Here is a 13,849-nt window from a genome sequence, read left to right as displayed (position 1 = left end):
TGTTTCCCTAATAACCCAAATTTTTCAAACTCCAATTGTCATTGAGAATGAAAGTGAGGTGAAATCATCTGAACAGGGGCACAGACAGCAAAACAAAAGTTACAGTGGTGATAACCCTTCCCTATATTAACCAAAAAGTTGAAAAATAGATTTTTTGGCTGGAGCTACACTTAAAAAATGTACCTGTTCCAAATTACAAACAGATTCAACTTAAGAACAAACCTACAATTCCTATCTTGTTTGTAACCCAGGGACCGCTTGTATACTGCTGTTCAGAGAACATATGGCCTGGGGGCCCCATGCCTTTTTTTTTAAATTTTGGTGCGGGGTTCCCCTTAATATCCATACCAGACCCAAGGGGCCTGGTAATGGGCTGAGGAAGGGGGGGGGATCTCATTAGGAATCTTAAACAATATTTTTTTTAATAATTACTTCATTCCAAGTATAAACAAGTTGTAACATTTACTTTTTTATTAATGTTATTCATTTTTTATTACACTTGTCTTAAAACATGTCATTATTCCTTTTATGGCTAATTTGACATCTTCATTCTTTAGGCTGTATATCATGGGGTTTAATACAGGAACAATAGCTGTGTTGAAAAGCGAGAACACTTTATTGGATTTTATATTGTCAGTTGAAGCTGGCCTAAGGTACTGGCAGAAAAGAGTCCCATAAAGAAGAGTGACCACCATCAGGTGTGACGAGCAAGTGTAGAATGCTTTACGTCTACCTGAGTTGGTAGGGATCCTCATTATCGTAACAATAATGAAAACATAAGAGATAAAGGTAAGAACAAATGGGGTTAGGCTTAAAAAGAATATACCTTCCGTGAAAATCAAGACTTCCAGTCCAAACGTGTCACTGCAGGAGAGTTCCATAACTGGTTTCATATCGCAGAAGAAGTGATTGATAACATTGCACTTATAGCAAGAAATCCGTAACAACAACACAATGTATGGTACAATTGCAATAAATCCCATCAGCCAGCTCACCAAGAACAACGCGGAACAACTTTCAGAGTTCATGACCGTCACATAATGTAAGGGATGGCAGATGGCTATATATCGATCATAACTCATCACTGTCAGTAGGAACAGCTCGGTAGCAGTGAGTGATGAAAAGAAGTAAATCTGAGACATACAAGAATAGAAAGAAATCTTTTTATCCCCTGTTACAAACATGGCAAATAGATTATGCTGCGTAACTGTAGAACATGACACATCCAAGATAGCTAAGTTACAAAGGAAAATGTACATGGGAATGTGAAGATGAGGGTTCATGTACACCAAGAGAAGAATGAGCAGGTTTCCACCAAGAGCAAGGAGATAAGTGAGAAGAATAAAAATAAAGGTGACAATTTGGTGTTCTGGCACATCAGAAATCCCTTGAATGATGAAATAGTTCCAACTTGTCTGATTCATCATCTCCTTTGCTTTGTTTTTGATCTGGAACATATATTGTTATGCCCCGTACACACGAGAGGGATTAAATCTGACAAACCTCCGACGGAGTTCCGCTGGAGTTCCGACGGAGTTCTGGCGGATTTTTCGACCGAACGGACTTGGACACACACCATCACACCAAACTCCGACGGAGTCGAACGTGATGACGTACGACTGGATTCGACGTAGGAAGTTCATAGACAGTAGCCAATAGCTGCCCTAGCGTCGGTATTAGTCCGTCGGAGTAGCACACACACGAGCGAATTTTTCGAAGGGGACCGGGTCCGGTGGAGTTCCGACGGGAAAATTTAAAGCATGCTTCATTTCTAAAGTCCGTCAGACTTTAGCGAAGCTAAAGTCCGTTGCAGCCCACACACGATCGGATAGTCCGAGGGACTCAGTCCGTCGGAGTTTGGATGTCGAAAAGTCCGCTCGTGTGTACGGGGCTTAAGTAAACAGTAAGTATTTTAACAAACGTAATATTAGATACACCACTGACAACTATGTTATCTTTGAAGCAGGGGCGGCCCATCTATTAGGGGGCGTAGGGGCACTGCCTCCCCTTTCCACCCCCGCTGCCACCACCTAGTCATGCGTCTGGCCCCTTTCAAGAGGAAGTAAACCCTGATGAGTTTACTTCCTCTTTCATTCCCTGCAAAGGCAAAGCATAATGGACTACTATGCATCGCATAGTCTTCCATTATGTGTCACTTACCTGACACAGGAGCCAGCGAAGTCACCGCTGTCCCCTGTAGTCCGGCGCATCCATCTTCTCGGTGGGGTCTCGCAGCTCCGCCGCTGTAATTCGGCAAAGCTGCGATGACGTCACTCCCGCGCATGCACACGGGAGCCGAGAAGCGCGGCATTGCACGGCATCTTCGTCATCGAGGATGCCGTGCTCAGTGCGCCTGCTCGCCGCTGTCTACGGCGCATGCACCGTAGACAGCGGTGCCCGTCTTCGGGCAAATATCTCCTAAACCGTATAGGTTTGGGAGATATTTCTTGGACCTACAGGTAAGCCTTAATCTAGGCTTACCTGTAGGTCAAAGTGGTTTGTAAGGGTTTACAACCACTTTCAGGACACTGGGCGCATGAATTACAGCAGTGGGGGGGGGTTAAGCACCTGATTAGAGCCAGAGGCACTAATAGGCTTAAAAATAGGGTGGGCACTGGTCACAAAAGCATTGCACTTGAAGCCTACCCATGTGCGTTAGAATAGCGAATTAATATTAACTATTCTAACACTGTATTGCATCTCCACCAATCAAAAAGCGAGGGTCTGATACCGTTCCCGATTGGCTGAAAGGTCAGGTGTTCCTATTGGACTCCTAGGAGGAGGAGGAGAAGGAGGAAGAGGAGGGAGATACACAGCAGAAGCCGACATAATACACAGGAGGAAGAAAGAAAGCTGCCGCTTGTCAGACACGCTGCCTGCCTGCTTCCTAGATGGGGTAAGTGCAGGGCTTTGATATTCCAACCATCCTCCCCAAGGGGGGGTTGCCACCATCCCACCGGGGGGGTAGTTGTTTGCTGCCCCCCAAAAGAAAAAAACACCAGCTGCCACTGCTTTGAAGGTTCTTCCAGATCATGGTATAGATCAGTTCTCCCCAACCTTTTCAAAATGGAGGAATCCTTGATAATATTTTCTGGTCCAAGGGAACCCCACTAATATGTATAATATCTACAGCTCATGGTACATTAGTGTGATGGAAACTGGGCAGATGGCAACTAGGAAAGGATCATTGTTAACGGTGATTACTTAACTGAAAGGAAGAGACTGCTCATTGCTCAAGGAACCCCTAGCAACCTCTGAAGGAATCCTAGGGTTCCATGGAACCCTGGTTGAGAAAGGGTGGTATATATAATAGTAGCTAGTCTTTAAAGTGGGGTTCCACCCTAAAGTGGAACTTCCGCTCATTGGAACCCTCCCCCCCCTCCGGTGTCACAGTTGCCACCTTTCAGGGGGGAGGGGGATGCAGATACCTGTCTAAGACAGGTATTTGCACCCTCTTCTGGGCATAGTCTCCCACTGGAGTCTATGCTGTTTCCTGTCCCGCCGTGCTGTCTGCTGGGACACACGGGCATAATATTGAAACTAAAAAATGTCCAATGAAAGACCAAACTATTTATGTATCCATCAATCTTAAAGCAGTAATAAGCCCAAAAGGAAACACTTTTTTATATTGCAGCTTACCAATTCTTAGATGTGATGGCTGCATTAGTTTTCTTTTTTAGGCCTTCTTTCTTTTATTTGGTGACCCGAACAAGAAGTCTGTTCTTTTTTCTTGTCAAAAATACTTTATTAAGTTCAATGAAATTGAGTACAATAAATTAATATTGAGTATTGTACAATTCAGAATACTCATATGTGCTTACAATTATAGAATTGATCGTGAGGTAAGACATTATTGATTAAGACATTCAAATATTATGTAATATTTAAGAGTATGAAAAAACAAAATAAAGATTTCCTGAATAATCTTGATATAATGAAATATGTTACATTACTAATGATTTCTTTGTAAGTCTGTTGTTTTTCAGCAGAACAAGCTTTCCTGCAGATCTAGCAGTTAGAGGATTGAGGCAAACCACGGCCCAGGAGGATTACAACAATCAGCTGTTTTTATTTATGTAAAACCCTTTATCTCCAAAGGAGTCTGGCTTCAATTTGTTAGTGTATTTAAATATGATCGTACATCTAAAAAATCCCCCCCCCCCCCCCCCCCGGACTGACAATGTTGCTGTCCAAAGGTGCCTCTGTTGCTCCAGAGTAGGGGAGCTCTAATACAGGTGGTTTGTTACTGCTCACATCACCAGATAAAAATAGAGGGGAGAAAAAGCCTAAAAAAGAAAATGAATGCAGCCACCACATCTAATGATTGGTAAGCTGCAATATATTACACTTTTCGTTTTGGGTTTAATACCACTTTAACCTGTTCCCGGGCGGATGATGCCTGAACCGGGTGGACGTCATATGACATCCTCTGAGATCGCACCCTGTGCTCCACCGTGGGCCCACGCAGCAGCATGTTCTTTCACTGGGTGGGTCCACCGGGCGATGACTAGTCACTGTACCGGCCCGCTGTGGGTACCATGTGGCTGCTGTAACCAATCAAAGCAGGTCACATGATAGCTGAAAATAATTGATGGCTTCCTGTCAAATCATCCATTGTATACAATTGTGTTGCTAGCTGTGATTGGTCATGGTGATCACATGGCACAGACCCATTTATGGCCCATCTGTGCCATGTGATTAGCCAGCTAATCACAACAAACAAACTAAATCATTCAATAAAATGCTTGCATATAGCAATGAAATTCATTGCTGCAGATATATGCAAACATAATATGTAAAAAAAAAATTCTGATCACTTCCACAGAGTAGTATGGTAACATTATATTGCTCTGGTCAACATGTGTTAAAAAAAAAAATTGTGAATTTTTTACGTAATGTCACCAGTCAATGGCTTTCTTCTTGTCACTCTTCCATAAAGGGCAGATTTGTGGAGAGACGACTAATAGTTGTCATGTGGACAGATTCTCCCACCTGAGCTGTGGATCTCTGCAGCCCCTCCAGAGTTACCATGGACCTCTTGGCTGCTTCTCTGATGAATGCTCTCCTTGCCCGGCTGGTCAGTTTAGGTGGACGGCCATGTCTTGTTTGGTTTGCAATTGTGCCATACTCTTTCTATTTTCAGATGATGGATTGAACAGTGCTCCATGAGATGTTCAAAGCTCGGGATATGTTTTATAACCTAACCCTGGTTTAAACTTCTCCACAACTTTATCCCTGACCTGTCTAGTGTGTTCCTTGGCCTTCATGATGCTGTTTGTTCACTAAGGTTCCCTAACAAATCTCTGAGGGCTTCACAGAACAGCTGTATTTATGCTGAGATTAAATTACACGTGGATTTTATTTACTAATTTGTTGACTTTTGAAGGCAATTGGTTCCACTAGATCTTAGGGGTATTGAAGTAAAGGGGAATGAATACAAATTCCACATTTTTCACATATTTATTTGTAAAGAAAAATGAAAACTATTTATCATTTTCCTTCCACTTCACAATTATGTTCCACTTTGTGTTGGTCTATCACATAAAATCCCAAGAAAATACATTTACATTTTTGGTTGTAACATGACAAAATGTGGAGAATTTCAAGGGGTATGAATACTTTTTCAAGGCACTGTATACTCATACCATAGTTTGAGGGCTGTATAACTTCCCTACAGATTAAATAATACAGTTGTGGTCATAAGTTTACATACCCTGGCAAAATTATTTCTTGGCTGTTTTTCAGAGAATATGAATGATAGCACAAAAAACATGTCTTTCACTCATGGTTAGTGTTTGGCTGAAGCCATTTATTATGAATCAACTGTGTTTACTCTTTTTAAATCATAATGACAACAGGAACTAACCAAAGGACCCTGATCAAAAGTTTACATACCCTGGTGATTTTGTCCTGATAACATGCATACAAGTTGACACAAAGGGGGTTGAATGGCTATTAAATGTAACCATCCTCACCTGTGATCTGTTTGCTTGTAATTAGTGTGTGTATAAAAGGTCAATGAGTTTCTCGACTCCTGACAAACCCTTGCATCTTCCATCCAATGCTGCACTGACATTTCTAGATTCTGAGTCATGGGAGCAAAAGAATTGTCAAAGCATCTGCGGGAAAAGGTAGTTGAACTGTATAAAACAGGAAAGGGATATAAATAGATATCCAAGGAATTGAGAATGTCGTGTTCAAACGCTAACCAAGAAGTGGAAAATGAGGGGTTCTGTTGAAACCAAACCACGGTCAGGTAGACCAACTAAAATTTCAACCACAACTGCCAGGAACATTGTTCGGGATGCAAAGAAAACCCCCCAAATAACTTCAGGTGAAATACAGGACTCTGTGAAAACATGTGGTGTGGCTGTTTCAAGATGTACAATAAGGAGGAACGTGAAGAAAGATGGGCTGCATGGTTGAGTTGCCATAAGAAAGCCATTACTACGCAAATGCCTCAAAGTATCCCACTTACAATATGCCAAAAACCACAGAGACAAGCCTCAAACCTCAAGTCATTTGGAGTGATGAGACCAAAATTGAGCTTTTTGGCCACAACCATAAACACTACATTTGGATAGGAGTCAACAAGGCCTATGTTGAAAAGTGGATCACTAATATTTTGGGGATGTGTGAGCTACAAAGGCACAGGAAATTTGGTCAAAATTGATGGCTACATGAATGCAGTATGTTATCAAAAAATACTGGAGGAACATTTGCATTCATCAGGCAGGAAGCTGCACATGGGACATAATTGGACATTCCAACATGACAATGATCCAAAACACAAGGCCAAGTCCACCTGTCAATGACTACAGCAGATTAAAGTGAAGGTTCTGGAGTGGCCACCTCAGTCTCCTGACCTCAATATCATTGAACCACTCTGGGGAGATCTCAAATGTACATTTCATGCAAGACAGCCCAAGAATTTACATGAACTGGAGGCTTTTTGCCAAGAGGAATGGGCAGCTTTACCATCCGAGAAGATAAAGAGCCTCATCCACAAATACCACAAAAGACTTCAAGCTGTCATTGATGTTAAAGGTATTAAAAACTGGGGTATGTAAACTTTTGATCTGGGTAATTCGGGTCGTTTCTGTTGTTTTTATGATTTAAATTGTTATCATTCCTATTCTTTGAAAAATAGTTGAGAAATTTCATAAATTATGCCAGGGTGTGTAAACTTATGAGCAAAACTGTATATACTGATTTGGGTTATTTTCACTAAAGAAATGTAGTAGAATACATTTTGGCCTAAATTAACAAAGAAAGATTATTTAGTTGCAAAATTTTATACCAATAAATGGTCTTTTTTCATTTATTTAGCAAAAAAATAAAAAATACCACTAAAGCAAGTTATATTTGTGTGAACAAAATGATAATAATTTGGGTACAGTGTTGCATTCAAAGTGTGAGAGCCCTGAAAGCTAAAAATTGGCCTGGGCAGGAAGGGGGTAAATGTGGCCTGTATTGAGGTGCACTGCAGACCAGTCTTTATTGCATTCAACAGTCAAGAAAGAATATAAGAAGGGAGACAGGAACACAGAAAAACGACAACAACTCACCAATCCAAGCTGTTCATGATTGTTAATGTGTATCAAAACCCAAAGAAAAATGTAATATATTGCAGATTACCAATACTTAGCCCTTGTACACACGGTCGGAGATTCTGACAACCAAATCCGTTGGATTTTGTCCGTCGGATTTTGTCCGACGGATTATGCCCGAAACTGTTGCATACACACGGCCGGACAAAGTTGTCGGAAAATCCGACGTAATGGCGTTATTTCGTTACGACGGGACTACGTTCACGCTAGTAGCCAATAGCTTTGGTGTAGGAATTTGATCTGAGCATGCGTGGCACTTTGTCCGATCGGAATTCTCTACACATGATCGGAGTATGTCCGATCAGAACATTTTGTCGGAAAATTTTACCAACAAATTGGAAAACTTGGTCCGTCGGAGACCACACACAGTCGGAATATCTGACAAAACGGTCCGATTGGACACATTCCGTCAGAATCTCCGACCGTGTGTACAAGGACTTAGATGTGATGGCTGGTAAGTTGCAATATATATATATATATATATATATATATATATATATATATATATATATATATATATAAATTTATTCAGATTTACAAATTTAAATTTACAGGAAATCTTTCATGAAAGAAAATTGTTGCAGAGTGTACAAAGATTTCTGTATTTCTTATTAAAGCAATAAAGATAGTGGTTGAATGGTAACATTTTTAGAAGGAATTTAGCTGTGGCAGCTCCTGTATAATTTTTAATCGGAGGTTTACTTTGTACGATTGATGATTTACCCGGGGTAGGAGGATTCAACTGAGAAAAAATTCATCAAGCCCAGATGTATGATTTCATGACAGTCTGATGACTGAAAGTCTTCCTCTCGTGGTTTAGCCGTGGATAAGGCGAAGCTAAATAAATGATCTCTACGATTAATATTTCTCAGTGCCTCAAAAAATACAGACAGAAGGGCACAGAGCCAGTTCTTTTAATGTATGACTGTTTGTTTCTGACTGTGGATTAAATAATACGTTGGTGGCTTGGGAATACATCCCTATCAGGACATAAAGACTCAGAGGATTTCTGGTTTAACTGGGATGTGTTTGTGAGGAAAATAGTTCTATTATCTAAGATTATCTATTATTTAAGATTAAGGGCCAGTGTGCGTTCCAGATGCTTTTCTGCATGTGCTTTTCCGGTGCATTTTTTGATGCATTTTTAGTGTGTTTTTGATGCAGTCCTGTGCATTTTTTCCTCCTCTTTTTTTCTTAACCTAAGAACACATGTAATTTCAGTGCATTTTTGATGCATTTTACAGGGTTCCAGTACAGTCCAGTGCATGTTCTACTTTTTTTTTTTTTCCTGGAAAGCACTGGAACTGCAAGCCCTGGTGTGAACTACGCCATTGAAAACCATTAAGGGGCAGCTCACGCCATAGAAATTAATTCCGGATGCATTCCGGATCCTTTTCTGTATGCTCATTTTTTTTAAGCATTCCAGTGCATTTTTTCCCCCTCTTTTTTCTTCACTTTAAAATGCATGCCCAGTGTTTTCCCTGTATTTCAATGGCTCTAGTTCACACCATGCAACCAGTTTTCAGTGCAGAAACTGACCGGAAACTGACTGCATGGTGTGAACTAGAGCCATTGGAATAGATGGAAAACACTGTGCATACATTTTTAGTGCAGAAAAAAAGCGCACGGAACTGAACAGAACTGCATCTGGTGTGAACTGGCCATAAATAAGGACATGTCTGTTTCAGTGCATTTTTGGTGCAGTTAGGTGCATTCCGATACGTTTTTGATGCGTTTTACCACGTTCCAGTACAGTTCAGAGCAGAAAAAAAAGCAGCCTGTTCTACTAATTTTTCTGGAACTGAAGCACACTGGAACTGACTGCACTATCGAAAACCATATAACCTACTATCCATGTATTGTTGATGCAGAAAAAAACACACTGAATGGCACGTGGTGTGAACTGGCCCATAACCTACTTCCCATCACTGGAACAAACCTGGCTGTATGCTGCAGCTGGTGGAACATGACTACCAGATTGCTGTCCTTCTTGAGAATCCCCTCTCTCTGCGCTCATGCTACTGCCTTCCTCTAGCTGAGTATCATCATCAGAGCCTACAAAACACTGGGCATCCTTCTGGATGCATGTACCCAACACTGTGCTCAAACAGTTTGGGGGACTCCTCAGGAGGACATGGTGAGTCTAGGCAGTGGCGTAACTAGAACCTTCAGGGCCCCGATGCAAGAAACCATGAAGGGCCCCCCTGAACTCCAGCCAGGGCCCTTCCCTCCGAGTCCGGCGGTGGAACTCCAAGGCGTGGTCACAGGTATGACTTTTGTGAGCCCTGTAGTTCCACCACTGGTATCAGTAGTTTTTTTTATTATTTTATTTTTTATTTTTAGGTGCCCCATTGGGGGACTGTCCCTAGGCAGGATGGGGTCCCCGTCCCCAGAAGAGATGAGGTCCTTTTCTCCAGCGCAGATGAAGTTACTGCCCCCAGGTGAGAAGGGATCCCTGTCCCCAGGGGAGGTGGGGGACTGGCAGACAAGCCTGCAGTGTCCTCCGGGGAGCCGGCTCTCATAGGGTGGCACTGCATCTGTGTGCTTAAAGTTTGTTTACCCGGGAGAAGTATGCAGTGCAGTTTGGGCCAGACTCGGGGGGCGGGACACTGGCTGGGGAGAACAGACATCGGACTGAGCGGCAATGCATGGAGCAGGAGAGGGGTACTCTTAGGAGCCGGCCGAGGACACAGGTCATGCGGGGAATGCACAACTAAAGAGCAGCCAGTGCTATAGTCGAGCATGGAGCTCTGCTAGTCACCCTCCACCTCCAGCCACCCGTGTGCATGGTGTACTGGTACCCCTAGCTGCTTATGCTGCTGCTGGCCATATGTAGAGGGGGCTGCATGGGCCCCCTGCATCACAGGGCCCGGTTGCGGTCGCGACTGCTGCACCCCCTATAGTTACGCCCCTGGGTCTAGGGAAGGAGTGACTGATGATGACATTGAGACAAGGGAAGAGGATGCGTTGGCAGCTGCTTTGCTAGTACCCTGAGCCTGGGTGAGAGAGGATGAGGAGGATCTTGGTCATCCACTCTACCAAGTCTTCGTCATGATGCGGCTCAACACGTCCAGCTGCCGAAAATAAGGAGAAGCGTGTCCCATTTCCACGTGCTGATGATGATGCACCGCGTCCACGGCCAGCACTGTTGTCTCTAGACTGCTTGCCCTCTTTTATTGGCTCGTGCCTGTCTGCCTCTCCTTGTTGGCCTTCCAGACATGATAATGGCCTGCAGGGAGATGGGAAAACCAGCAAATGGGTAGGGTATATTGTGCTGGAGGCCCACAACACCCACTAACTTCTGCAGATGCCTGTATGACAGAACACCAGCAATAAAGGGTAGATACAGATGTATATTGTGCTGTGCTGGAGGCACACAACACCCACTAACTCCTGCAGATGGCTCTATTAGAGAACACCAGCAATTAAAGGGTAGATACAGGTGTATACTGTGCTGTGCTGGAGGCACACAAAACCCACTAACTCCTGCAGATGGCTGTATTAGAGAACATCAGCAATAAAGGGTAGATACAGGTGTATAGTGTGCTGTGCTGGAGGCACACAACACCCACTAACTCCTGCAGATGGCTCTATTTGAGAACAGCAATAAAGGGTAGATACAGGTGTATACTGCGCTGGAGGCACACAACACCCACTATCTCCTGCAGATGGCGTATTAAAGAACACCAGCAATAAAGGGTAGATACAGGTGTATATTGTGCTGTGCTGGAGGCACACAACACCCACTAACTCCTGCAGATGTCTTTATTATAGAACACCAGCAATTAAAGGGTAGATACCGGTGTATACTGTGCTGTGCAGGAGGCACAAAACAACTCCTGCAGATGCCTTTATTATAGAACACTAGCAAAAAAAGGGTAGATACAGGTGCATATTGTGCTGTGCTGGAGGCACACAACACCCACTAACTCCTGCAGGTGGCTGTATTAGAGAACACCAGCAATAAAGGGTAGATACAGGTGTATACTGCACTGGAAGCACACAACACCCACTAACTACTGCAGATGGCTCAATTAGAGAACAGCAATATAGGTAGCTACAGGTGTATACTGCGCTGGAGGCACACGATACCAACTAACTCCTGCAGATGGCTCAAATAGAGAACAGCAATATAGGTAGATATAGGTGTATACTTTGTTGGAAGCACACAACACCCACTAACTCCTGCAGATGGCTCAATTGGAGAACAGCAATATAGGTAGATACAGGTGTATACTGCGCTGGCGGCACACAACACCAACTAACTACTGCAGATGGCTTAATTAGAGAACAGCAATATAGGTAGATACAGGTGTATACTGCGCTGGAAGCACACAACACCCACTAACTCCTGCAGATGGCTCAGTTAGAGAACAGCAATATAGATAGCTACAGGTGTATACTGCGCTGGAAGCACACAACACCCACTAACTCCTGCAGATGGCTCAATTAGAGAACAGCAATATAGGTAGCTACAGGTGTATACTGCGCTGGAGGCACACAACACCAACTAACTACTGCAGATGGCTCAATTAGAAAACAGCAATATAGGTAGATACAGGTGTATACTGCGCTGGAAGCACACAACACCCACTAACTCCGCAGATGGCTCAATTAGAGAACAGCAATATAGGTATCTACAGGTGTATACTGCGCTGGAGGCACACAACACCCACTAACTCCTGCAGATGGCTCAATTAGAGAACAGCAATATAGGTAGATACAGGTGTATACTGCGCTGAAAGCACACAACACCCACTAACTCCTGCAGATGCCGGAACACTACACAAGGCTGCCACGCTGGCGGCCTTATATAGTGTGGGGCGTGTACTAAACAGCCTGAGCTATAATTGGCCACAGGCATCCTTCCTGTGGCCAATCGTGGCTCTCCTCGCTGCCGACGCTGTGATTGGCCAAGCATGCGGGGTCACAGTGAATGCTTGGCCAATCATGAGCCAGCAATGCACTGCGATGGCGCAGTGCATTGTGGGCCATGAGCGGCGCGCAAATTTGGCGCGAACGGCCCACAGAGTTCTGGCTTCGCCGAACGGGTGAACAGCTGGTGTTCGAGTCAAACGTGCGTTCAACTCGAACACTAAGCTCATCCCTACTTAACATAGATCTTAAGCTGTTTGCAAAAGTACTAGCCACCCGCTTGTCCCCCCTGCTCCCGAGAGTGATACATAACGACCAGGTGGGGTTTGTCCCTGGCTGGGAGGCGAGGGACAATACCACCAAAACAATTAATCTCATATCCCTGATACAGCGCAAAGGCCTGAGGGCTTGCCTTCTATCCTTTGATGCTGAGAAGGCTTTTGATAGGGTCAGCTGGAGATTCCTGCAGCTGTCCCTTGAACAACTTGGCCTTTGGTCATCCTTTATTACCAAAGTAATATCTTTGTACTCCCAACCCTCGGCCACTGTTTTAGTAAACTGTACTATGGCGGAACCTTTTGATATTTCAAATGGCACAAGACAGGGCTGCTCCCTTTCCCCCCTCCTCTTTGTTATTATCATTGAACACCTTGCCTGCCCCATACGCCTCCAATCACGGCATACAAACGCCTTCTGCCCATTACAAGCTATCCCTCTATGCCGACGACCTCCTAGTTTATATTCAGAATCCACATACCTCACTACCATCCCTACTTGTGGAATTCCCTCGATTCTGCACTTTTAGTAATTTCAAACTTAATATAGTGAAAACGGAAGCTCTTAATATATCCCTTACTTATCCCTACTGAAATCCAACGTCTCATTTCATTGGCAAACAAAGGGGGATTTCATATCTTGGAGTCATTATCCCCTCCAACCTAACCAACTTATCCCCCCTAAACGTAATGTCCCCTTACTTTCTCGCATACGGAAAGACCTAGCGGAATGGGGAGGATCTTCCTTGCCGTGGTTCGGGAGGATTAATACTCTAAAAATGGACACCTTACCCAAACTCTTACACCTCTTCCAAACGATTCCCATATCCATTCTTCACCTCCTTACGATCCCTAGCCATTAGATTCTTGTGGAATCGGGGGCTCCCAAGAGTTAAGTTCAACCTACTCACTCTCCCGAAGATGCAGGGTGGGGCAGGTCTTCCTGATTTTGAGATATATTACAAAGCTGTCCATATGGCATGTGTCCTGGAGTGGTTCCCTTGCCCATTCCTGAAGGCTTCGGTATCAATAGAGCAAGACATTTCCCCTGTTGACCTCCGGGCCCTTCTCTGGGGTTACAAACATGAC

General features: G+C 43.8%; 1 protein-coding gene across 1 annotated transcript; it reads right to left on the bottom strand.

Annotated features, from left to right (window-relative positions):
* Window positions 1-479: 479 nt before the first annotated feature.
* On the bottom strand, window positions 480-8,515 carry LOC143987833 (olfactory receptor 6C1-like). Its single transcript, XM_077486896.1, has 2 exons — window positions 8,334-8,515; window positions 480-1,448 (listed from the first exon to the last, which is right to left on the bottom strand). Exon 2 carries the CDS (start codon window positions 1,425-1,427, stop codon window positions 480-482), a length of 948 nt encoding a protein of 315 aa, XP_077343022.1. The 5' UTR covers window positions 1,428-1,448; window positions 8,334-8,515.
* Between the last annotated feature and the right edge of the window lie 5,334 nt (window positions 8,516-13,849).

The sequence above is a fragment of the Lithobates pipiens genome, unplaced genomic scaffold, assembly GCF_037356315.1.
Source record: "Lithobates pipiens isolate NorthernLeopardFrog02 unplaced genomic scaffold, aLitPip1_a1.2 Scaffold_1, whole genome shotgun sequence".
Taxonomy (NCBI): Eukaryota; Metazoa; Chordata; class Amphibia; order Anura; family Ranidae; genus Lithobates; species Lithobates pipiens.
The sequence above is the reverse complement of the archived record's forward strand: the minus strand, read 5'-3'. Positions and strand labels throughout refer to the sequence as shown.

Bases quoted from the DNA above. Each gene is read 5' to 3' on its own strand.
- LOC143987833 (XM_077486896.1), bottom strand. From the start codon at position 1,427: ATGATGAATCAGACAAGTTGGAACTATTTCATCATTCAAGGGATTTCT.